The sequence below is a fragment of the Macaca nemestrina genome, chromosome 7 (genome assembly GCF_043159975.1).
Source record: "Macaca nemestrina isolate mMacNem1 chromosome 7, mMacNem.hap1, whole genome shotgun sequence".
Lineage (NCBI taxonomy): Eukaryota > Metazoa > Chordata > Mammalia > Primates > Cercopithecidae > Macaca > Macaca nemestrina.
The window spans coordinates 73,732,578-73,756,646 of record NC_092131.1 but is presented as its reverse complement, the minus strand read 5'-3'; the positions used below and the strand labels follow the sequence as shown (position 1 = coordinate 73,756,646).

Below are 24,069 nucleotides of genomic sequence, written 5' to 3'. Positions count from 1 at the left end.
ATGACTTATACATCTTCACTACTCTAAATAATTTTAATGATTTAAGTCTGATTACACTAGTCACATTAAAAAGCAAAGCTAAAACATTTAAAGCAATCCAATCCTATATTAATCAAATTTCTTTTGTAAAATCAATTCTAGGCCGGGCGCGGTGGCTCACGCCTGTAATCCCAGCACTTTGGGAAGTCAAGGCGGGCGGATCATGAGGTCAGGAGATGTAGACCATCCTGGCTAACATGGTGAAACCCCATCTCTACTAAAAATACAAAAAATTAGCCGGCCATGGTGGCAGGCGCCTGTAGTCCCAGCTACTCGGGAGGCTGAGGCAGGAGAATGGCGTGAACCCGGGAGGCGGAGCTTGCAGTGAGATCGCGCCACTGCACTCCAGCCTGGGTGACGGAATGAGACTCCATTAAAAAAAAAAAAAAAAATCAATTCTAGAATGTTATTTAACCTTAGAAATACTCAAAAGTTGTGATAAATCTAAGAAATCATCTTAATGAAAAGACAAAACAAAGCATTTGTCGAAGTATTATCACATGCTGTTTACTGAAAAGCAATCAAAGCCCTAAGTGAAAGCAGCTGCAGGCTACTGAATGAGGCCCCAAACAGGAAATCTTCCTTATTACTGTAGTTTTCTTTTCCCTTGACCTTAAAAAACTGCAGATCATCACCAACAGAAATGTAAAGAAAGTGGTGGCTCATGCCTGTAATTCCATCCCAGCACTTTGGGAGGCCAGGGCGGGCATTATCACCTGAGATCAGGAGTTCGAGACTAGCCTGTCCAACATGGTGAAACCCCATCTCTACTAAAACTACAAAAATTAGCCTGACATGGTGGTGCACACCTGTAATCCCAGCTACTCGGGAGGCTGAGGCATGAGAATCACTTGAACCCAGGAGGTGGAGTTTGCAGTGAGCCGAGATCATGCAACTGCACTGGAGCCTAGGCAACAGAGTGAGACTCCATCACCCACAAAAAAAAAGAAAGTTAATTTTTCCTAGATATATTGACTATCCCTTGGTACTTTTCTAGTTTCCTTACATTGAAGCAAGTGGAAAATATTATACTGTCACAATTATTATACTGTCACATTCCTCTGTATGTTAACCAATTTGATATTCATGGGTCATGTTAAAGGATAGCACATCACCATCAGAAGTTAGTGTTTAGCAAGCAAAATCCATTCTCTAAGCTTTCTATAGTGTGCTGATTATACAAACCTAAGTATGAAAACCGTTTTTAGAAACTACAACTTGATGACAAGCTCTTTTAAAACTAAACAAACAACAAAGCATGCTGCTGAAATCAGTAATGATTACAAACTGAATATTTTTCACTATGAACTAAAATCCTGGAAATGGTTTGTAGCTCTAATCCCAGAAGGCACTGAGGCTATGGTGTCTCTGGCACACCTTTATTGATTTGAGCTTCTATTACCCTCAGGAAGATTTGAAGTCCCATTGTTATGGGAAAAAAAATTCTCAGTCTGCTCTGAAATATAATCTGTTCTGCTACAGCACATGTTTCTGTAACATCAGATAATTCACATATGACTAGTAGAGTATACGAGCTGTATTCCTTCATATGGGATATTTCATCAGTTAGGGGAGCAGATTAGTGGGAAAATAATTAGGTGACGCTTGAAAACAAGGGTTTGAGCTGTGCAGGTCTACTTATACTTATACATGGATTTTCTTCTGCCTCTGCCACCCCTGAAACAGCAAGACCCCCTCCTCCTCCTCATGATTTTCTTTCCTCTAGCTTACGTTACTGTAAGAATACAATATATAATACATATAACATACAAAATATGTGTTAATCGACTGTTAATGTTATCAGTAAGGCTCTGGTCAAAAGTAGATTATTAGCAAAGTTTCTGGGGAGTCAAAAGTTATACACAGATTTTCAACTGCCTGTGGGGTGAGGATGAGGGCCTGGGGGCAGCACTCCTAACCCCCAAGTGGATCAAGGGTCAACTGTATCACCTCAAGCAGGAAACATCTCTCAACTCAGCTATACAGACAGAAGTCCTTTTAACTATTTTAAGAAAATCAGAAATTCACGTTTGCACCCAGTCTCCCTCTTCAGAGAAAGGCACCTCCAGGGTAGCACAGCTCTCAGCTAGTGTGGCAGGTGGCACTGCCCCTACACTGCCTCAATGGCAGCCCACACTATCTGCATTACATCAGCACCTACTGCTGACATTTCCATTCAACTTTGTCCATGCTTTGGTCATGTCCCCTCGGGCAGCTTCCAGTGAAGCTGAGCTGCCTGCCTGTCTGGGATATCCAAGTTATTCCCTCAAGATGCCAAGTATTGTGTTTGTTAGTGCTTGCATACTAACTAAATTGCATACATTTTGAGTGGTCTGCCTCAATACTATTTTCCCATAAACCCAATTATTTTGCAATTTTTCAGAAGCATATATAATACATGCTGACCAAAATCCTTGTATTAGTAAAACTTCTATTTCTCATAACTATTGATCATAAATACTATCTTTCTACCATTCCATAACTACTATTTTTTCAACATGCCAATTTATAAAAAGTGTATATCCTCTATCAAGTACATCTCCTGGAACACATAGCTTAAATTATTTATTTTTTTGTTTGTTTGTTTGAGACGGAGTCTCGCTTTGAGGCCCAGGCTGGAGTGCAGTGGCGAGATCTCGGCTCACTGCAAACTCCGCCTCCCAGGTTCACGCCATTCTCCTGCCTCAGCCTCCCGAGTAGCTGGAAATACAGGCGCCCGCCAATACGCCTGGCTAATTGTTTGTATTTTTTAGTAGAGACGGGGTTTCACCGTGTTAGCCAGGATGGTCTCGATCTCCTGACCTCATGATCCACCCGTCTCGGCCTCCCAAAGTGCTGGGATTACAGGCTTGAGCCACCGCGCCCGGCCAGCTTAAATTATTAAATTTGAGCATTTGGGCTTTGTTCTTTAAAAAAAAAAAAAAAAAAAGAGGCCAGTTCCAATGGTTCACACCTATAATCCCAGCACTTTGGAAAGCTGAGGCAGGAGGACTGCTTGAGGCCAGGAGTTCAAGACTAACCTAGGCAACATAGTGAGACCCTGTCTCTACTAAAAATTTAAAAATTAGGAATGGTGGTGTGTGCCTGTAGTCCCCACTACTTGGGAAGCTGAGGCGGGAAGATCGCTTGAGCCCAGGAGTTCAAGGGTACAGTGAACTAAAGATTATGACAGCCACTGAACTCCAGCTTGGGCAACAGAGCAAGACCCTGTTTTAGGGGGAAAAAAAAAACACCTATCTTAGCTCCTATGTACCATAAATGTTACAACACTCATAGTCTGGAGGAATCATAAAGTCTTTAAGAAAATGGAGACAGGGCCTATAGTGATCACTACTCACAAATCACTAGAATCACATGCTGAAACACTGCTGCGGAATATCAATGTGTGGCTCCCACTGCCATTAACCCAACCATGATGTTCTCTGCCTGTCCTGGTATAGACCATTTAGTTCTTCTTAAGCACAGGTTTCATTATTTTCTACCTTTACCAACCAAAAACTACTAAAGAAAAAGTCAATATTCTAAGGAGTACAGTTAAGAGATATCCTAACATTCTCACTGAATCAGCCAAATATAAAGGCTAACATGTAAAACAGGCTAGAGCAGTTTTCTTCAAACTAAAGCAGTGGGGCCCTGGAGGTAACAAGACAACTTTTCAGGAGGTTAGGATAGTTTAAGGAGAAACCAGTTAAAGGTGGTCTGCTTCCACTGTACTCCCAGAGCTTGATGTGTCTGAGAATTCTTGTGGTTTGCTGGTTGTCCTTCCCATTCTCCCTTATAAATGTATTTACTTCTCCCACATTACTTCCTAATCTTACAATTGTGCATTTCCCAGCCAGGTACAGGGGCTCATGCCTGTAATCCCAGAACTCTGGGGGACCAAGGTGGGTGGGTCACTTGAGGTCAGGAGTTCAAGACCAGGCTGGCCAACATAGTGAAACTCCATCTCTACTAAAAATACAAAAATTAGCCAGGTATGGTGGTGGGCACCTGTAATCCCAGCTACTCGGGAGGCTGAGGCAGAATTGCTTGAACCCAGGAGGCCAAGGCTACAGTGAGCCAAGATTGTACCACTGTACTCCAGTCTAGGTGACAGATCAAGACTCCATCTTGAGGAAAAAAAAAAAAATGGGAGCCAGCACGGTGGCTCACGCCTGTAATCCCAGCACTTTGGGAGGCCAAGGCGGGCAGATCATGAGGTCGGGAGTTCGAGACCAGCCTGGCTAATATGGTGAAACTCCGTCTCTCCTAAATATACAAAAAATCAGCAGGGTATGGTGGCAGGCACCTGTAATCCCAGCTACTGGGGAGGCTGATGCAGGAGAATCACTTGAAACCAGAAGGCAGAGGTTGCAATGAGATGAGATCGCGCCACTGCACTCCAGCCTGAGCAAAAGAGCGAAACTCTGTCTCAAAAAAAAAGAGTATATTTTTTATACATTCACAGAATATCTCAGGAGAGATGCACAGGAAACTGCTGACACTGGTTGTCACAGGGTGGCTCGGGCAGGGGTGGAAGGAAGACTGTCACCAACTACCTTTTTGTGTCTTTTGTGTTTCAACCATAAGAATGTATAATCTATTTTATCTACGACTTAAAAATTCATATTTTCCAAACTCCCAAATACTTTAATTAGTATATTGAGATGCAAAAAAAAGTCCTTTTTGGCCAGGAGTGGTGGCTCACGTCTGTAATCCCAGTACTTTGGGAAGCCGAAGCGGGGAGGATCCTGTGAGAATTAAAAAATGCTAAGTTGTAAGCATCTGAGGATATAGCAAAAATCTAAGAAAATAATTTAGTTGCTACTGAAAATAACATATAGCTTAAAATTTATAATGCTCTTTTTTCATTATCATTCAAAGACTACCCTCAAACCAAAACACTGACGTTTGCCTCTACCACTGCCTCCTCTCACAGACCTTCACCTATTCCAAACCCCATAACCAGAGTTAACCTTTAAAAACTTAAATAAAAGGGGCCAGGTGCCATGGCTCACGCCTGTAATCCCAGTACTTTGGGAGGCCGAGGTGGGCGGATCACCTGAGGTCGGGAGTTCAAGACCAGCCTGACCAACATGGCGAAACCCTGTCTCTACTAAAAATACAAAATTAGCCGGCTGTAGTGGTACATGCCTGTAATCCTAGCTACTTGGGAGGCTGAGGCAGGTGACTCACTTGAACCTGGGAAGTGGAAGTTCTGGTGAACCGAGTTCGCACCATTGCACTCCAGTCTGGGCAACAAGAGTGAAACTCCGTCTCAAAAAAAAAAAAAAAAAAACTTAAATAAAGGTAAATTGGATCACTCCTCACTCAAGGTCTATTCTTACTCTGGCCCTTACAGGCCCTCCATTGACTCTCTGGCCTCACTACCCACCACTTTGGTCCAGGCTCACTCTGCTCCAGCCACACCTGCCTCAGTGACCCTCCTCACATATGCCAGGCAGGCTCCTGACTCATGGACTTTACACTGACTGTTCCAGCTCTGCTCTTCCCCCACATTAACTCCTTTACCACCTTTATATTTTGCTCAAATACCCCTCCCTCCTCCATGAAGCCTCTCCTGATATTCTCTTTAAAAACCAGCAACTCTACTGGGCGCAGAGGCTCATGCATATAATCCCAGCACTTTGGGAGGCCAAAGCAGGCAGATCACCTGAGGTCAGAAGTTCAAGACCAGTCTGGTCAACATGGCGAAACCCCATCTCTACTAAAAACACAAAAATTAGCCGGGCATGGTGGTAGATGCCTGTAATCCCAGCTACTTGGGAGGCTGAGGCAGGAGAATCACTTGAACCTGGGAGGCAGAGGTTGCAGTGAGCCAAGATCGTGCCACTGCACTCCAGCCTGGGTGACAGAGTGAGACCGCCTCAAAAAACAAAAAAACAAAAACAAAAACCAACAACTCCATCACACCCCCACATTTCTGACACCCCGGGCCATGATCTACTTTTCTATTACTTCGTTACTATGAAAGTTCCATGAGGGCAGGAATCTTTGTCTCTTCTGCTCACTGATGTATCACAAGCACCAAAGCCAGCATCTGGTACAAGGAATGCACACAGTATTCGTTGAATTAATGGATGGCCCCAGCCTACTTTTTCAACTTTATTTCCCACCTATTCTTCCCAAAAGAATGCCTGCTGCAGCCAGTCTGACTGGAGTACTCACCATCCCAGTACGCCTCTGTACCCTGGTCTGTACCTTCTTATCCATGTTGTGGGAAGAGAAACAAACCCACTCAAATGCCTCCCTGAAAGTTCTCTGAGCACTCCCAATCCATCATGCTCTTCCTGCCCTACATCCCAAAGCACCTGCTGCCCGGCTCCCTCAGCTGAAATAACACCAGAAGGCTCTATCTGATAACATGTGTAAATTCTTATTTTTCCTGAAACTACTCCCTAGTTTCCCTAAAGGAAGAAATGAAATCCATCTTCTTGGAAACTCAGACAGAACTCAGGACAATACATTAAAAATGAAAAAAAAAATGCTTTTAGGTTCTATTTTTTTCCATCCAAAATGAAAATAGCTTGGAATCCCAGGGAGGAAAAAAAGTGTATATACATATATATGTATATATACACACACACACACACATATATATATATATTTTTTTGAGACGGAGTCTCCCTCTGTTGCCCAGGCTGGAGTGCAGTGGCGCGATCTCAGCTCACCGCAAGCTTCGCCTCCCGGGTTCATGCCATTCTCCTGCCTCAGCCTCCCAAGTAGCTGGAACTACAGGCACCCACCACCACACCCAGCTAATTTTTTTGTATTTTTAGTAGAGACGGGTTTTCACCGTGTTAGCCAGGATAGTCTCAATCTCTTGACCTCGTGATCCACCCGCCTCGGCCTCCCAAAGTGCTGGGATTACAGGCGTGAGCCACCGCACCTGGCCCCAAAAATGTATATTTTTTTATCTTTTTTTTTTTTTTTAGAGACAGGTCTTGCTATGTTTAGTCTGGTCTCAAACTCCTAGGCTCAAGTGATCCTCCCACCTCAGCCAACCAAGTAGCTGGTATTACAGGTGCAAGCCACTGTACTCAGCACTTATTATTTTTTTAATTCACACATAATAAGTAATTTTACCTATTGGCTGGACATGGTGGCTCATGCCTGTAATTCCAGAACTTTGGAAGGCCAAGGCAGGAGGATCATTTAAGGCCAGGAGTTCAAGATCAGCCTGGCCAACATGGCGAAACCCCATCTCTACTAAAAATACAAAAATTAGCCAGGTATGGTGGCAGGCGCCTGTAATCCCAGCTACTTGGGAGGATGTGGCAGAATTGCTTGAACCTGGGAGAGCATGCCACTGTACTCCAGCCTGGGTGACAAGAGTGAAACTCCATCTAAAAAAAAAATTATTATTATTATACCTATTTACGGAGTATAGTGTGATATTTTGATACATGTATACAGTGCATAATGTTCAAATCAAGGTAATTAGCATATCTATCACCTCAAATATTTATCTTTATTTGTGTTGGGAACATTCAACATCTGCACTCCTAGCTATTTGAAAATATACAATAAATTATTAATTAGAGTCACCCTACAGTACTAGAACTTACTCCTCTTATCTAGCTGTAATTTCGTATTTGTTAACCAACCTCTGGCTACCCCCTTCCCAACAAAATGGGAAGCGGACTTCCCTTACCCTTCCCAACAAAAATGTATATTCTTATGGTTCACTTGCCTACTTTATTAAATTTTAAAATGTCAGTGAAAAAAAGTATTACTGGATTTTAACCAGTGAAAGTATTCAAAAGGTATGAGCATCTGCCTTCATCTCCTCAAATCTTAGCTTGAGAGGCCCTTCATCATCTGACCTTTCCTGCTATTCACACCCCACTTCACTTGGCTCCGGCCAAACTGGCCTCTCTGCTAGTCCTGAAACATGCCTCAGGCCATTTGCACCTCCTGTGCCTTTTGCCTGGAATGCTCATTCCTCTAGAATTATCTCCCTCCTTAAATATTTCCAAATGTCCTCTCCTGGCCACTCTGGCTAAAACTGGGGAGCAGGGAATAAAAAAAAAAAAAAAACTCAGCTGGGCATGGTGGGTGGCTCACACTTGTCCTAGCACTCTGGGAGCCCAAGGCTGGCAGATCACTTGAGCCCAGTAGTTGGAGACCAGCCTGGGCAACATAGCAAAACCTTGTTTCTACAAAAAAAAAAAAAAAAAATTAGCCAGGTGTGGTGGCGCATGCCTGTATTCCCAGCTACTCAGGAGGCTGAGGTGGCAGAGAAGCTTGAGCCGAGATCATGCCACTGCACCCTAGACTGGGTGACAGAGCAAGACTCTGTCAAAAAAAGAAAGCAGGAAAGTAAAGGAAAGAAAGAAGGAAGAGAGGGAGGGAAGAGGAGAAAAAGAAAAATGTCCTTCTGCCTTACTTTCCATCCTGTTCTGCTTTATTTTTATCCATAACAGTTGTAACAATCTAATAATCTATATATTTCATTTCTTTATCTAGTGGCATTAGAAGAAAAAATTTATGTTTTATTACAGTTATAGCCCCAATTTCTAGAATAGTATCTGGCAAATAGAAGGTACATAATACTTGTGGAGTACAGAATTCAACAAACATACACATTTTACAAATGAGTAAACAGAGCAATGTAAATTTTGTTAACAGCTCCAAGGTAAGTCAAAGAAGTTCTCCCATGCTTTGGGAGGCCGAGGTGGGAGGATCACTTGAGGCCAAGAGTTTGAGACCGCCTGGGCAACATAGCAAGACCCTGTCTCTACTAAAAATTAAAAAAAAAAAAAAAAATTAGCCCAGATATTCAGGAGGCTGAGGAAGAGGCTGAGGCGAGACGATCACTTGAGCCCAAGAGTTCAAGTTTACAGTGAGCTATGATTGCACCACAACACTCCAGCCTGGGTGACAGAGCAAGACCCTGTCTCTTAAAAAAATAAAATAATAAAGAAAAAAAGTTCACCTAATCCCTTTAAATTTAAGTTCTCTCTGAGAACTGCATTCTGTTCATCAGAAGCAGCCAAGCTCCAAAACCACTCTAAAAGTGGTTTAAAACCAGGTTTCTTGGCCGGGCGTGGTGGTTCGTGCCTGTAATCCCAGCACTTTGGGAAGTCAAGGCAGGTGGATCACCTGAGATCAGGAGTTCAAGACCAGGCTGGCCAACATGGTGAAACCTCGTCTCTACTAAAAATACAAAAATTAGCTGGGCATGGTGGCAGATGCCTGTAATCCCGGCTACTTGGGAGGCTGAGGCAGGAGTATCGATTGAGCCTGGGAGGCGGAGGCTGCAGTGAGCCGATACCGCATTACTACACTCCAGCCTAGGCAACAGTGAGATTCCATCTCAAAAAAAACAAAACAAAAAAAAAATCAGGTCTCTTTTCCCACTCTCACAATTGCTTTAAAGTAACGAATCAGGCCGGGCACAGTGGCTCAAGCCTGTAATCCCAGCACTTTGGGAGGCCGAGACGGGTGGATCACGAGGTCAGGAGATCGAGACCATCCTGGCTAACATGGTGAAACCCCGTCTCTACTAAAAAATACAAAAAAAACTAGCCAGGCGAGGTGGCGGACGCCTGTATTTCCAGCTACTTGGGAGGCTGAGGCAGGAGAATGGCGTAAATCAGGGAGGCGGAGCTTGCAGTGAGCTGAGATCCGGCCACTGCACTCCAGCCTGGGTAACAGAGCGGACTCCGTCTCAAAAAAAAAAAAATAAAGAAATAAATGAATAAATAAATAAATAATAAAAAATAAAATAAAATAAAATAACAAATCAGCTCGGTGCAATGGCTCACATCTGTAATCCCAGCACTTTGGGAGGCCGAGGTGGGTGAATCACCTGAGGTCAGGAGTTTGAGGCCAGCCTGGCCAACATGACAAACCCTATCTCTACTAAAAACACAAAGAATTAGCCAGGCGTGGTGGCGCATGCCTGTTATCCCAGCTACTTGGGAGGCTGAAGCAGGAGTTGCACTTGAACCCGGGAGGCGGAGGTTGCAGTGAGCCGAGATCGCACCATTGCACTCCAGCCTGGGCAACAAGTGCAAAACCCTGTCTCAAAAAATAAATAAATAAATAAAATAACAAATCAATATATAAACGAATGTTTTTTAAGCATTATTTGTGTGCCCAGCACTGTGGTTTAAAAGTGGAAAAAAAATGTTTTCAAGACACATGAACTGTCTTTCAGGGGGAATCTAATTCCTAACATAAACCAAAAAACTGCCCACATTTTGCTTAAAATAAAATGCCATGGAAACATCAGCAGCAGCAGAGAGATGGGCAAATATAGCCGTGATTATAGACTAATATGACTCTATTTTTTAATCAATAAAACAAGATTATAGGCCGGGCACGGTAGCTCATGCCTGCAATCCCAGCACTTTGGGAGGCCGAGGCAGGCAGATCACCTGAGGACAGGAGTTCAAGACCAGCCTGGCTAACATGGTGAAATCTTGTCTCTACTAAAAAATACAAAAATCAGCCAGGCGTGGTGGCACACACCTGTACTCTTGGCCGGGTACAGTGGCTCATGCCTGTAATCCCAGCACTTTGGGAGGCCGAGGCAGGTGGATCACTCGGGAGGGTGAGACGGAACAATCGCTTGAACCCAGGAGGTAGAGGTTGCAGTAAGCCAAGATGGCGCCACTGCACTCCAGCCTGGGCAACAGAGCAAGGCTCCATCTCAAAAAAAAAAAAAGAAAAACGATTAAAATAGCATACTTCTGATTCGAATTATTGTTATTATTATTATTTTGAGACAGAGTATTTGCTCTGTTGCCCAGGCTGGTGTACAATGGCGCAATCTTGGCTCACTGCAACCTCCGCCTCCCGGGTTCAAGCAATTCTCCTGCCTCAGCCTCCTATGTAGCTGGGACTACAGCCACCATACCCCGCTAATTTTTGTATTTTTAGTAGTGACAAGAATTCACCATGTTGGCCAAGCTGGCCTTGAACTCTTGACCTCAGGTGATCCATCCACCTCAGCCTCCCAAAGTTGATTCAAATTATTTTAACAAACTATTCTTAGTTTTTTCACTTCTCAACAGGCATGGTTACAATGTTATCCAGTGAGATACTTCAGGGCCAATCTCACTGTTACAAAAGCCTCTCTTGGTTACAAAACCTGGTCTTTTTTTTTTTTTTTTTTGGCGGAGTCTCCCTCTGTCACCCAGGCTGGAGTGCAGTGGCTCAATCTCGCCTCACTGCAAGCTCCGCCTCCCAGGTTCACGCCATTCTCCTGCCTCAGCCTCCCGAGTAGCTGGGACTACAGGCGCCTGCCACCATGTCCGGCTAGTTTTTTGTATTTTTAGTACAGACAGGGTTTCACAGTGTTAGCCAGGATGGTCTCGATCTCCTGACCTTGTGACCTGCACGCCTCGGCCTCCCAAAGTGCTGGGATTACAGGCGTGAGCCACCACGCCTGGCCAAAACCTGGTCTTTTCTTTCCCACCTTTGGATGCCGGTAGGGAAAGGAAACTTTTGAAACGTCTGTTAAAAATGTCTCCTCCTGAGATGAGGTAAGTGGTTCTCAGTCTATGGTAGGTCTCCTTTTGTAGTACATACTGTAATACCAATTAGCACTTATCAGATTCTTTTTTATTGTTATCTTTTGTCTTAATGCAGGTGTCATGTCCCATTTCTCTGTAAGATAGAAACATGTCTGCACATGGAAAAAGTTCAAATATTCCTTGACAAACCAAACGCTAATGTATCACTTCAAATGTCTTATTAGAAGACAGATGGTAGCCCGGGCATCTCGGCTCATGCTTATAATCAATCCCAGCACTTCGGGAAGCTGAAGTGGGTGGATCACTTGAGGTCAGGAGTTCAAGACCAGCCTGGCTAACATGGTGAAACCCCACCTCAATTAATAATACAAAAATTTAGCTGGGCATGGTGGCACGGCCTGTAGTCCCAGCTACTCAGGAGGCTGAGGCAGGAGAATCGCCTAAGTCCCAGAGGCAGAGGTTGCAGTGAACCGAGATCACACCACTGCACTCCAGCCTGGGTGACAGAGCAAGACTGTCTCAAAAAAAAAATACAAAGAAAGAAAAGACAAGACAGATGGTAAAAGAAAACTTACCGCCGGGCGCGGTGGCTCACGCCTGTAATCCCAGCACTTTGGGAGGCCGAGGCGGGCGGATCACAAGGTCAGGAGATCGAGACCACGGTGAAACCCCGTCTCTACTAAAAATACAAAAAATTAGCCGGGCGCGGTTGTGGGCGCCTGTAGTCCCAGCTACTCGGGAGGCTGAGGCAGGAGAATGGCGTGAACCCGGGAGGCGGAGCTTGCAGTGAGCCGAGATCGCGCCACTGCACTCCAGCCTGGGCGACAGAGCGAGACTCCGTCTCAAAAAAAAAAAAAAAAAAAAAGAAAACTTAGCATATAGGCCCTAGTGAGGAAGAATTTACAAAACTTATTCATAAATCTCACTGTTTCAAGAACTATTTACAATGTGTCTGACTTGACCCAATAGAGGCTTTTCCTTAAAAACACATCTTAAAATCTTTTTTATAAATTGCAATTTTTTTTTTTTTTTTGAGACGGAGTCTCGCTCTGTCGCCCAGGCTGGAGTGCAGTGGTGTCATCTCAGCTCACTGCAACCTCCGTCTCCCAGGTACAAGAGATTCTGGTGCCTCAGCCACCGAAGTAGCTGGCGTGCACTACCACATCCGGCTAATACTTGCATTTTTAGTAGATACAGAGTTTTGCCATGTTTCCTAGGCTGGTCTCATATTCCTGGACTTCAGCTATTTGCCCACCTCGGCCTCCCAGAGTGCTGGGATTACAGGTGTGAGCCACCGCACCAGACCTGAGATTGACATTTTTTTTTTTTGAGATGGAGTCTTGCTCTGTGGCCCAGGCTGGAGTGCAGTGGCGCGATCTCAGCTCACTGCAACCTTTGCCTCCTGGGTTCAAGCGATTCTCCTGCTTCAGCCTCCCAAGTAGCTGGGACTACAGGCGTGCGCCACCACACCCGGCTTTTTTTTTTTTTTTGTAGAGATGGGGTTTCACCATGTTAGCCAGGCTGGTGAACCGCCACCGTGCCCGGCCGAGATTGACTTTCAATTTACAACAGCTTTTAACTAACTTTTAGCTATTTGATTTGGGAAGTCAAGAAGCAAAGAATTTCTAAACATCCATTCAGATGCTCAAGGATGCCCCTGGAAAGTACAGTGATAGTACGTTATCAATTTCCCCTGAAATTACAACTTTTTCTTTTTTTTTGAGATGGAATCTTGCTCTGTCACCAAGGCTGGAGTGCAGTGGCGTGATCTCGGCTCACTGCAACCTCCGCCTCCCAGGTTCAAGCGATTCTCCTGCCTCAGCCTCCCAAGTAGTTGGGATTTCAGGCACCCACCACCGCACTAGGCCCACAACTTCAAATTTTTAAAAAGGCATTATATAGCAAGGAAATGTAAACTAATGCATCTATCCTCTTTAAGAAATTAATCTGGGCCAGGCGCGTTGGCTCACGCCTGTAATCCCAACACTCTGGAAGGCCAAGGTGGGCAGATCACTTGAGGTCAGAGTTTGAGACCAGACTGGCCAACATGGTAAAACCACTCCCCCACCCCACCCCCAACCCTGGCTCTACTAAAAATACAAACATTAGATGGGCGTGTTGGTGGGCACCTGTAATCCCAGCTACCTTGGGAGGCTGAAGCAGGAGCATTGCTTGAATCCGGGATGCAAAGGTTGCAGTGAGCCAAGATTGCACCACCACACTCCAGCCTGGGCGACAGAGACTCCATCTCAAAAAAAAAGAAAAAGAAAAAAAAAGAAAATTAATCTGGCCAGGCATGGTGGCTCATGCCTGTAATCCCAGCATTTTGGCAGGCTGTGGCGGGCAGATCACCTGAGGTTAGGAGTTCAAGACCAGCCTGGCCAATGTGGTGAAACCCCATCTCTACTAAAAATACAAAAATTAGCCGGGCGTAGCGGCAGGCACCTGTAATCCTGGCTATTCTGAAGGCTGAGGCAGGAGAATCACTTGAACCTGGGAGGCGGAGGTTGCAGTGCGCTGAGATCGTGCCATTGCACTCCAGCCTGGGCAACAAGAGCAAAACTCCATCACACACACACACACACACACACACAGAGACAGAGAGAGAGAGAGAGAGAGAGAGAGAGAGAAAAGAAATCAATCTAAAGTCTTACTCTGTTCAGGACTTCTAACTCAGACAGACACCAATTTTCAGACCGGCAGAGGCAAATTTCTCTAAATTTTAGGTTTCTAGGATTGATGATTAAGTTGAATGTAATGTTTAAGCTGTAGAAAGTATGCCTCTTTCCTTTAACATCATGTAGCTGGCCACAAATAGTTCTGGGTGAAGCTTAGTAATCGTTAATGGATTTATGAAATTCAAAGTACTTGACAGTAAGCCTCCTGACAAGTTGGGGGAAAAAAAATCCAGCTTTCTTTTTTTTTTTTTTTTTTTTTGAGACGGAGACTCGCTTTGTGGTCCAGGCTGGAGTGCAGTGGCCGGATCTCAGCTCACTGCAAGCTCCGCCTCCCGGGTTTACGCCATTCTCCTGCCTCAGCCTCCCGAGTAGCTGGGACTACAGGCACCACAGGCACCCGCCACCTCGCCCGGCTAGTTTTTTGTATTTTTTAGTAGAGACGGGGTTTCACCGTGTTAGCCAGGATGGTCTCGATCTCCTGACCTAGTGATCCGCCCGTCTCGGCCTCCCAAAGTGCTGGGATTACAGGCTTGAGCCACCGTGCCCGGCCAAATCCAGCTTTCTTATTCAGTTCTTCCGTCAAGCTAAAACGAGGATTCAATCTCAAATTGATGTTCCAAACTACCAGATAGTTTTAAATGATTCTAGAAGTTGAAGTAGAAAAATATAAATATAACAGCTGATAGTAATTCAAGACTGGCTTATGTCAAATAATTGCATTTCTAACCCCAATAACATGAAATTTGAAATAAGACTTTTTTTAATCTCAAGTTTAAAATCATAAGGTTCTATAATACTGGATGTCAGTTGGTTGCAGGTGTCACCTATTTGAAAAAAAAATTTGCTAAACCAATGGTAACTCAAAACCATTAAAGGCAAATATCTACTAAGGCACTGAATTTCATTTCATAATTTATTTCTCCATACCCCAAAAAAGCCATCACCTAGTTCTTTATAGGATACTATCACTATTGCAACATAACAGAAAAATCTTAACATCATTGATAACTGTAGCATTTTAGTGTGTAAAATCTATATTAGATTTTAGGTGTAAAAGCTTTTAGGTGTAAAATCTATACTATATTCTAATAGTGCACTCTACATTCAATCTCTGATTTAAAGAGCTTCAATGTAACCCAGCATTGTTTAATTTTAGGATGTGTTATGTGAGTCAAGATACGCTTGCTTCTACAGAGAGACTTCTATTAAATATACATTTAAGTATGTATTTTACAAGGCATGGCCCTGTGAGCCCTAAAGAGTGAGACTAAAGTGCAGCTACAAATAAATGGTGCAGGAAATCAAAGCAAACTATCTTCAGTGTCTAAATCCAAAATATGCGTTCTGGTTCTTAAATTCCTAATAAATAAACTGCTTTGAAAGCATCTCAAATTCTTCAAAAGTGCTGAAACAAAAGACTCAGCTTTGAGTACAACCTTAAGCTATTTCAAAACAAACACACTTGATAAGGCTTGGAATGAAATTACCTCAGTCACTCACTGGAATGCAACAATGCATTCGCAAAGTTGTTCTGAAGTAAGCTACTCCAACTAAACCACACTGAAAAGGAGAGAACGTGGATAAACTAAACATGTTTTGTGAAATATCTGTTTCGTATTGGCCTGAGTTTGTAAAAAGTTACATCTCATTCATTATCAGTATTCAATCTGCAAGAATATCATCAAAGGATGTCAATATGGACAAGTAGAGACAAGAAACATCAGACTTTCAGGGAGCCTATCTTCACAATCCTGAGTTATTAATTGAAGTTCTCAAAGTTAGATGAGTTAAGATACAGAAAATGTGCTTTGCACAAATGCTTTGCTTATAGTAACCACTCAACAGTCATTAATAATTAGTCATTAATAATTTACTAACTATCCACCACAACAGTTTCAAACCCTACCGACAACTAACCGCAAATTGCACCACTTTTCAGGCCGACTTCTACGGACGGTGCAAAGAAGCAATACACTTTTAAAACTCCCCACCTTGAAGACCAAAAAGATACAATAACTTAAACTGCTGTCAAAAACTACTGGAGTGTCATGCCTACAAATTCAGAATCTGGCTTAAAAGCTGGTTAACTGGTTAGAATTCTTGGTAGACCCAAAGCCAACTACATCAGGAACACTTAAAGGTCAACGGTGTCCAAGCCGGGAGCGATGTACTCCACTGTTACATGATCCCCGCCTCCTACAGGAACAGGGGACTGAACCAAAGGCAGGCGCGGCCGAAGTGCAGGCGACAAACTGGGTTACACATCACCCTCGGAGATTTTCTCCAGGAATCAAGACGCTTCCTCCTTGGGTCCAGCGACTCACGGGTGACTCCGGATCTCAAGAGTTCTCGCCTCCCCCACCTCCCACTTAACCCCGCAAGCCCGGCCCTAGGCCCCCAGACCTCCCCCTGCCCCCCGACTCCTCGGCTTCCGAGCACAGGACCCGCGGGGCCGCCGCTCCAACCTCCACCCCAGGCCCCGGGCCTGGGAGCTGCGGCCCCGCGGCCCGCGCCCCCAACCCGGCCCCCGCGCCCGCGACCCGGACAGGATACTGAACACCGTCCGCTCCCAGGGCTCCAGCATGTAGAGCGCCGTGACCAGCAGGTACTGGTAGTAGAACCAGGACATCTGCTTCCAGGCCCGCGCCAGCGCCATCCCCGCCATGCGCCTCCCGCGATGCAGCTCACACGTAAGTCTGTCCGGCCGGCCGCCCGCTCACGTCCTAAAGCCCCCGGCAGCCAGGCCCGCCCGCCCGCCACCCAGCGCCCATTGGCCCGCCCGGCCCCGCCGTCACCCGCGGCACGCCCAGCCCCGCGCGCGCCCAGGCCGCCGTCCCCGAGCCCCGCCCGACCCGCGCTCATTGGCCAGGCCGCTACCTCGCGTCCCGTCGTCCCCTCCCGCTTCCCTGCCCGGGCATCGCCCACGCGAGCCGGAGAACGGTCCCCGCGAGAGCGCCCGGCCGCGCCCCGCCCCGCCTGGGCCGGCCGGTGGTGGGCGGGGCGTCAGTGCCGGCCGGGGGCCCCCAGCCCAGCGGGCGCCGGGTCCATCCAGACTGGCCCAGAGCGGTTGCGGAATAAATATTTCTGGAACACTTGTTATGCTTCAGGCATCCTTCTGAGGAGGGGGATTGCCAGGGAGAACCGAAATGCCTTCGGTTCCTTACCTCGTGCAGCTGGCGGCCTAGCTGGGAGACAGGCATTAATCAAGTCGTGATCGGTGTAAGAGGAGAATAAGGGACTGAGAAAGGGTGAGGAGGTGAACGCCATCTAATAAGGAGGTCTGGAAAGGCGTCCCTGTAGAAGGGATGCACATTCGGCCTCCTTCCTCCCTTCCCCCGCCCATGCACACACACAAAAACACACCCATCTAGACAGGCATAACCCATGCACTCCCTAACCCAAAGACCACTTACCAAAAGTATCTATCTGCCCACCTCTTAGTGGCTGTAGTTAACCACCAAGTGGGTCAAGGCCAGAAGCGCGCTGATCTAGTGGGTTCTGCAGATGACAGGCAGTTTGAGATTGGTGTGAGGGCTGGAGATACCTCCTAGAAATGCACTCCTGGATGCCCGGATTTTCCCACTGCCAAATGGGTCAGCAACATTGCACTGGCCACCAGGAGCTCCATACACTGGTGTAGCATGTGAAATGCCACAATTAAATGGTCTGCTGTTTAAATGTTAAAAGTCTTCCAGGTTAAACAGCCTATTGCTTAAACTTTAAAAGTTTCACGGTTAATAACTATTTATTTAAAAGTATCAAGTGCCGGCCAAGCGCAGTGGCTCATGACTGTAATCCAAGCACTTTGGGAGGCTGAGGCTGGCGGATCTCTTGAGTACAGGAGGTCGAGACCAGCCTGAGCAACATGGTGAAACTCCATCTCTACAAAAAAAAAAAAAGTTAGCCAGGGGTAGTGGCCTGCACCTGTAGTCCCAGCTACTCAGGAGGTTGAGGCGGGAGGATTGTTCGAGCACAGGAGGTCGAGGTTGCAGTGAGCCAGGCTGGCACCACTGCACTCCATCTTAGGTGACAGAGCAAAAGAAAGGAAGGAAAGAAAGGAAAGAGAGAGAGAGAGAAAGAAAGAGAAGGAAGGAAGGAAGGAAGGAAGGAAGGAAGGAAGGAAGGAAGGAAGGAAGGAAGGAAGGAAGGAAGGAAGGAGAAAAAAAGAAAGAAAGAAAAGAGTAAGTAATATCAAGTGCCAGACATTGGGGATAGCAAACAAGATAGACTGAGACCTGCCTTCATGAAGTACCCAGTCTACTGGGGAAGAGAGGCAACTTAATGGATTACAGTGAGGTGTGGTAAATGATATTTTTGTGGATCCTATCCTTTAGGATACCAAGATAGCCCAGACAAAATCAGATCGGGCTTGTGAAAGGCTTCTGGGAGATGGTGCTTGAACTGAGTGTTGAAGGACAAGCAGAAATGGAAGAATGAATGAGCCTGGGGAAGAGTGGGTGAGACAGACATTCTAAGGATGAAGTTGTAATGTTTTTAGAAGACTGGAAGAACTTCCATGTGGCTGGAGCAAAAATAATGTGTATGCAGTAGCAAGAGATGGGCGTAGATAGCAAACAGGGACTATATTCTGAGGGACCTTGTTTGAGAAACTAAGAAATTTTTAACTTGATGTCCAAAAGTTACTAGAGCCAACAGCTTAAATAAGATTTTCTTTCAGGGCTGGGTGCAGTGGCTCACACCTGTAATCCCAGCACTTTGGGAGTCCAAGGCAGGTGGATCACCTGAGGTCAAGAGTTCCAGACCAGCCTGGCCAACATGGTAAAACCCTGTCTCTACTAAAAATACAAAAAAGTAGCCAGGTGTGTAGTGGGTGCCTGTAATCCCAACTATTTGGGAGGCTGAGGCAGGAGAATTGCTTGAACCCAGGAGGCGCAGGTTGTAGTAAGCCAAGATCGCGCCATTGAACTTCAGCCTGGGCAACAAGAGCTAGACTCCGTTTAAAAAAAAAAAAAAAATTGCTTTTCGGAACAAGACTTGGGTGGGGGTAGTAGCCTGGAGGCTACTGAGGAAAAAAACAGGTTGAGAAGACATCACAAAAGTAGTCTTCCTTACTCCTCACTTGGAACCTCCTTACCCCTCAGAGGTCCAGGTACACATGCCCTCCTACTTTCAAACTTAACTGTTTTGGACTTCTTTCTGTCCCTATTCCTGTTCCAGCACAGGCAAGCTCTGTTCCTTTTTCCTCGAGAACTCCAAGTACCCTCAGCATCTGGTGATGCTATGTAAAATTTACCCAAGATTGGAAGCATCACCCATAGCCACCCTTCCTTTACTGGGCCCTCTCCCTAGCAGCATTTCTGCCAGATGGTTGTCCTCACTGTTAGTAGCTCCCAATCCACTGCGTGTCTCTTGGAAACCAGCCCTACCACCTCATCTCACTAAAGTTGGTGACTGACTAGAAATGAGGAAAAGAGGCTGAGATCCTGGATGATGACAATACAGAGAATCCGAGGGAAGACGTTTGGCTGAAAAGGTATTGATTTTGTTAGGATGAAACTATGTCTGAGGTACCTGAGGGATATTTAAGTGGAGGTATCCACGGGACAACTGAGCACATGGTTTGGAACTCAGAAGTGAAGCCTGAACAGAACTAGAGGCATATGAATTTTCAATATGTCTCTGGTCATTGAAGCCAGAAGAGCAGATGAGGTCACCCAAGGAAAGCACATAGAACGGGAAGAGCAGGGTACAGAATAAACCCAGAGATTCTGGCGTTTGGCCAATGAGAGTCCAAAGGAAGCCAGTACAGGAAAGGAGCTACTTAAGATTTGACAGCAATGAGGAGAGACATACAGGAGAAGCTAACGGAGGAAGGGACAGCCAGCAGAGCAAATGGCTCAGGGAGGATAAGCAAAATGAAGAAGGGAAGCGCCAGTTTGTTTTGTCCACATGGAGCTAGATTAATGACTCGGCATTTCATTGTGGAATGATGATAGGGCAGAAGCCAGATTATAGAAGGCTGAGGAGAGAACGGGAAGTAAAACAATGAAGACAGTTCATTCAGGCTTAGTTTTGCAGGAGGCTTGCCTGTGAAGGGAAGGAGATAGAATGGTGGCAAGGGTTTCAGTTTGGTTTCATTTTCAGATGGGAAAGGGGTAAGCACATTTATAGGCTTAGAGTAAAGAGATGGATAAAGATGGTGGGCTGGGGGACCAGATCCAAACCCTTAATAAACAGGAACTGGTAGCTCTTTCCCCAAGAGGAGGAGGATGGAAAGATGGGAGCCAGATGGACACAAACACAAATGAGTAAGTTAAGGAACTCCCTACCTTACAACCTCAGTTTTCTTAGTGAAAAAATAAAGGCCTGTTGTTGAGAGTGAGCAAGATGTTGAAGTGCGGAGGGTATGAAAAAGAAAAAGGGAGATGGGGGAAGCTTCCTAAAGCTGCCTAAGGATTGTCAGGCAGAAAAACCATACAGTTTTTACCAACAATACACAAGTACCGAGTATATATAGAACTAGAGAAGTTGGGTTAGGAGACTTCCTCCAAGGCAGGGTTTGCTGGATGGATACAAGGGAGAAATAAGCAAGAAGGTTGCTGGAGAGAGAATAATTGAAATAATGACTACAAGAATTAGGTCACAGAGGGAAGTAAATGATAAAAAGGTAAAATGGAGTAGTCCAGAGCTGTGTGAGGTTGGAAACTGTAGGAGTAGGTGCATGGGAGAGAGTCTGTGTTGGAGGAGGAAGGCCACAGCTGTGCTTCTGAAGCTTAGGAGCACAGAAATAGGCCAGTCTTAGACAAAGATCAGGCACAGGTTGTGACCATGGGACAGGCAGCTAAAGTGGAGTGGAGGGGATAGTAAAGACCACAGGAAAGATAAAGTTGTCCAGGATGATGGCAGGACTAAGTGTCGAGAGGGAAAGTCTATAAAGCAAATGTCAAAGTCTGCAGTGAGTGTAGAGAAAAGCTCAGGAGACAGGCGGATGAAGGGGGCAAAGCCCAGTGGCACATGGTTTTGGTTAGGAGGCAGTACTGGAGAGCAAGCAGAAAGCCAATCCCACCCCACCCCCAGTCCCACCCCCAGCTCTGTGGTAGGAGGACTTAGGTCATATCCTCAGGGAAAAAGAAAGAGATAGAGTGTTCCCAAAGAGGGTGACAGCAGAGGAGTCTTTGTTTATACAGGAAAGTGAAGTCAGGGGCAAGAGAGAGAGGGTTGGCAAGAAGGGTTCAGTTGCAGTGATGTTCCTGGAAGATGAAAATACCAGGGCAGGTGAAGAGACGAAGACTGAGCGGTTGTGGCCGCGCTGCCGACCTCGACCAGCAGTCGGTTTCTCCACGCAGAATCCGGGAGTAGGAGACTCAGAATTGAATCTCTTCTCCCTCCCCCGTCCTGTGAGATTTTTTTGATCTTCAGCTACATTTTCAGCTTTGTGAGAAACCTTATCATCAAACACAATGGCCAGCAACGTTACCAACAAGACAGATCCTCGCTCCATGAACTCCCGTGTGTTCACTGGGAATCTCAACACTCTTGTGGTCAAGAAATCTGATGTGGAGGCAATCTTTTCGAAGTATGGCAAAATTGTGGGCTGCTCTGTTCATAAGGGCTTTGCCTTCGTTCAATATGATAATGAGAGAAATGCCCGGGCTGCTGTAGCGGGAGAGGATGGGAGAATGATTGCTGGCCAGGTTTTAGATATTAACCTGGCTGCAGAGCCAAAAGTGAACCGAGGAAAAGCAGGTGTGAAACGATCTGCAGCGGAGATGTACGACTCCTCTTTTGACTTGGACTATGACTTTCAACGGGACTATTATGATAGGATGTACAGTTACCCAGCATGTGTACCTCCTCCTCCTCCTATTGCTCGGGCTGTAGTGCCCTCGAAACGTCAGCGTGTATCAGGAAACACCTCACGAAGGGGCAAAAGTGGCTTCAATTCTAAGAGTGGACAGCGGGGATCTTCCAAGTCTGGAAAGTTGAAAGGAGATGACCTTCAGGCCATTAAGAAGGAGTTGACCCAGATTAAACAAAAAGTGGATTCTCTCCTGGAAAACCTGGAAAAAATTGAAAAGGAACAGAGCAAACAAGCAGTAGAAATGAAGAACGATAAGTCAGAAGAGGAGCAGAGCAGCAGCTCCGTGAAGAAAGATGAGACTAATGTGAAAATGGAGTCTGAGGGGGGTGCAGATGACTCTGCTGAGGAGGGGGACCTACTGGATGATGATGATAATGAAGATCGGGGGGATGACCAGCTGGAGTTGATCAAGGATAATGAAAAAGAGGCTGAGGAAGGAGAGGATGACAGAGACAGCGCCAATGTCGAGGATGACTCTTAAGCACATAGTGGGGTTTAGAAATCTTATCCCGGCCGGGCGCGGTGGCTCAAGCCTGTAATCCCAGCACTTTGGGAGGCCGAGACGGGCGGATCACGAGGTCAGGAGATCGAGACCATCCTGGCTAACACGGTGAAACCCCGTCTCTACTAAAAATACAAAAAAAAAACTAGCCGGGCGAGGTGGCGGGCGCCTGTAGTCCCAGCTACTCGGGAGGCTGAGGCAGGAGAATGGCGCAAACCCGGGAGGCGGAGCTTGCAGTGAGCTGAGATCCGGTCACTGCACTCCAGCCCGGGCTACAGAGCAAGACTCCGTCTCAAAAAAAAAAAAAAAAAAAGAAATCTTATCCCATTATTTCTTTACCTAGGCGCTTGTTAAGATCAAATTTTTCACCAGATCCTCTCCCCTAGTATCTTCAGCACATGCTCACTGTTCTCCCCATCCTTGTCCTTCCCATGTTCATTAATTCATATTGCCCCGCGCCTAGTCCCATTTTCACTTCCTTTGACGCTCCTAGTAGTTTTGTTAAGTCTTACCCTGTAATTTTTGCTTTTAATTTTGATACCTCTTTATGACTTAACAATAAAAAGGATGTATGGTTTTTATCAACTGTCTCCAAAATAATCTCTTGTTATGCAGGGAGTACAGTTCTTTTCATTCATACATAAGTTCAGTAGTTGCTTCCCTAACTGCAAAGGCAATCTCATTTAGTTGAGTAGCTCCTGAAAGCAGCTTTGAGTTAGAAGTATGTGTGTTACACCCCCACATTAGTGTGCTGTGTGGGGCAGTTCAACACGAATGTAACAATGTATTTTTGTGAATGAGAGTTGGCATGTCAAATGCATCCTCTAGAAAAATAATTAGTGTTATAGTCTTAAGATTTGTTTTCTAAAGTTGATACTGTGGGTTATTTTTGTGAACAGCCTGATGTTTGGGACCTTTTTTCCTCAAAATAAACAAGTCCTTATTAAACCAGGAATTTGGAGGAAAAAAAAAAAAGAAAAAAAGAAAATACCAGGGCAGAATGGGAAGGCAGAACATTGGTACCTTAGCAACGTAATGCTGATGGCAAAGTGGGCCAGGCTGACCTCAACATCTGACTCAAAGCAGCATCAGGACAGACACCAGCAGAACCCAAGTGGTTTCCAGGGCTATGGAGCAACCTCTGATTGCTGTCCAATCAGCAAACCAGGACCTTGACTCAGTTTTAGTCTTTCAAATACATGTTACTAAGAAGTCATTTTGTGCGTTAGCAAAGCTCAGCCCTGAGGTAGCAGGTGAGGCAGGTGATGGAAGCAACCAATAGCCCATGAAGACTGCCCAACCTCAGGCCCTCTGCCCAGAGGAGAAGGGGCATAGGAAAGCATGTCAGCCCAGGGCTGCCAGCCTCTTCAAAGCAGAGCCCTGGGTCAAAGCTACTGGCACAATTAGGTCTGAGTTGGGTATGCAAAAAATTTCAAATAAAAATAGAATGCCAACTGCAGCAACTTAAAAGAAACACACACATACACACACATACACACACACACACACACAACCACATAGTTGTATTCATAAATGAGGTCA

The 24,069-nt window shown here is 45.6% G+C and overlaps 1 protein-coding gene, 1 long non-coding RNA gene and 1 pseudogene across 3 annotated transcripts in view; 1 reads left to right on the top strand and 2 right to left on the bottom strand.

Moving 5' to 3' along the window:
- Positions 1-16,925, bottom strand: part of LOC105477956 (serine palmitoyltransferase small subunit A) — a 41,246-nt gene extending 24,321 nt beyond the window's left edge. Inside the window, exon 1 of the mRNA XM_011734865.3 lies at positions 16,757-16,925. Within this exon, the coding sequence (XP_011733167.1) occupies positions 16,757-16,868 (112 nt within the window). The 5' untranslated portion in view covers positions 16,869-16,925. The remainder of the gene's footprint in view (positions 1-16,756) is intronic.
- The window catches only part of LOC105477957 (uncharacterized), a 372,390-nt gene extending 354,233 nt beyond the window's left edge, over positions 1-18,157 (bottom strand). Inside the window, exon 1 of one of the 2 annotated variants that reach the window (XR_011625965.1) lies at positions 17,617-18,157. This is a non-coding gene — a long non-coding RNA (uncharacterized lncRNA). The remainder of the gene's footprint in view (positions 1-17,616) is intronic. The other variant, XR_011625963.1, reaches the window with a different exon arrangement.
- A 3,294-nt stretch (positions 18,158-21,451) lies between these two features.
- On the top strand, positions 21,452-23,108 carry LOC105478034 (heterogeneous nuclear ribonucleoproteins C1/C2 pseudogene; annotated as a pseudogene).
- The last annotated feature ends 961 nt before the right edge of the window (positions 23,109-24,069 follow it).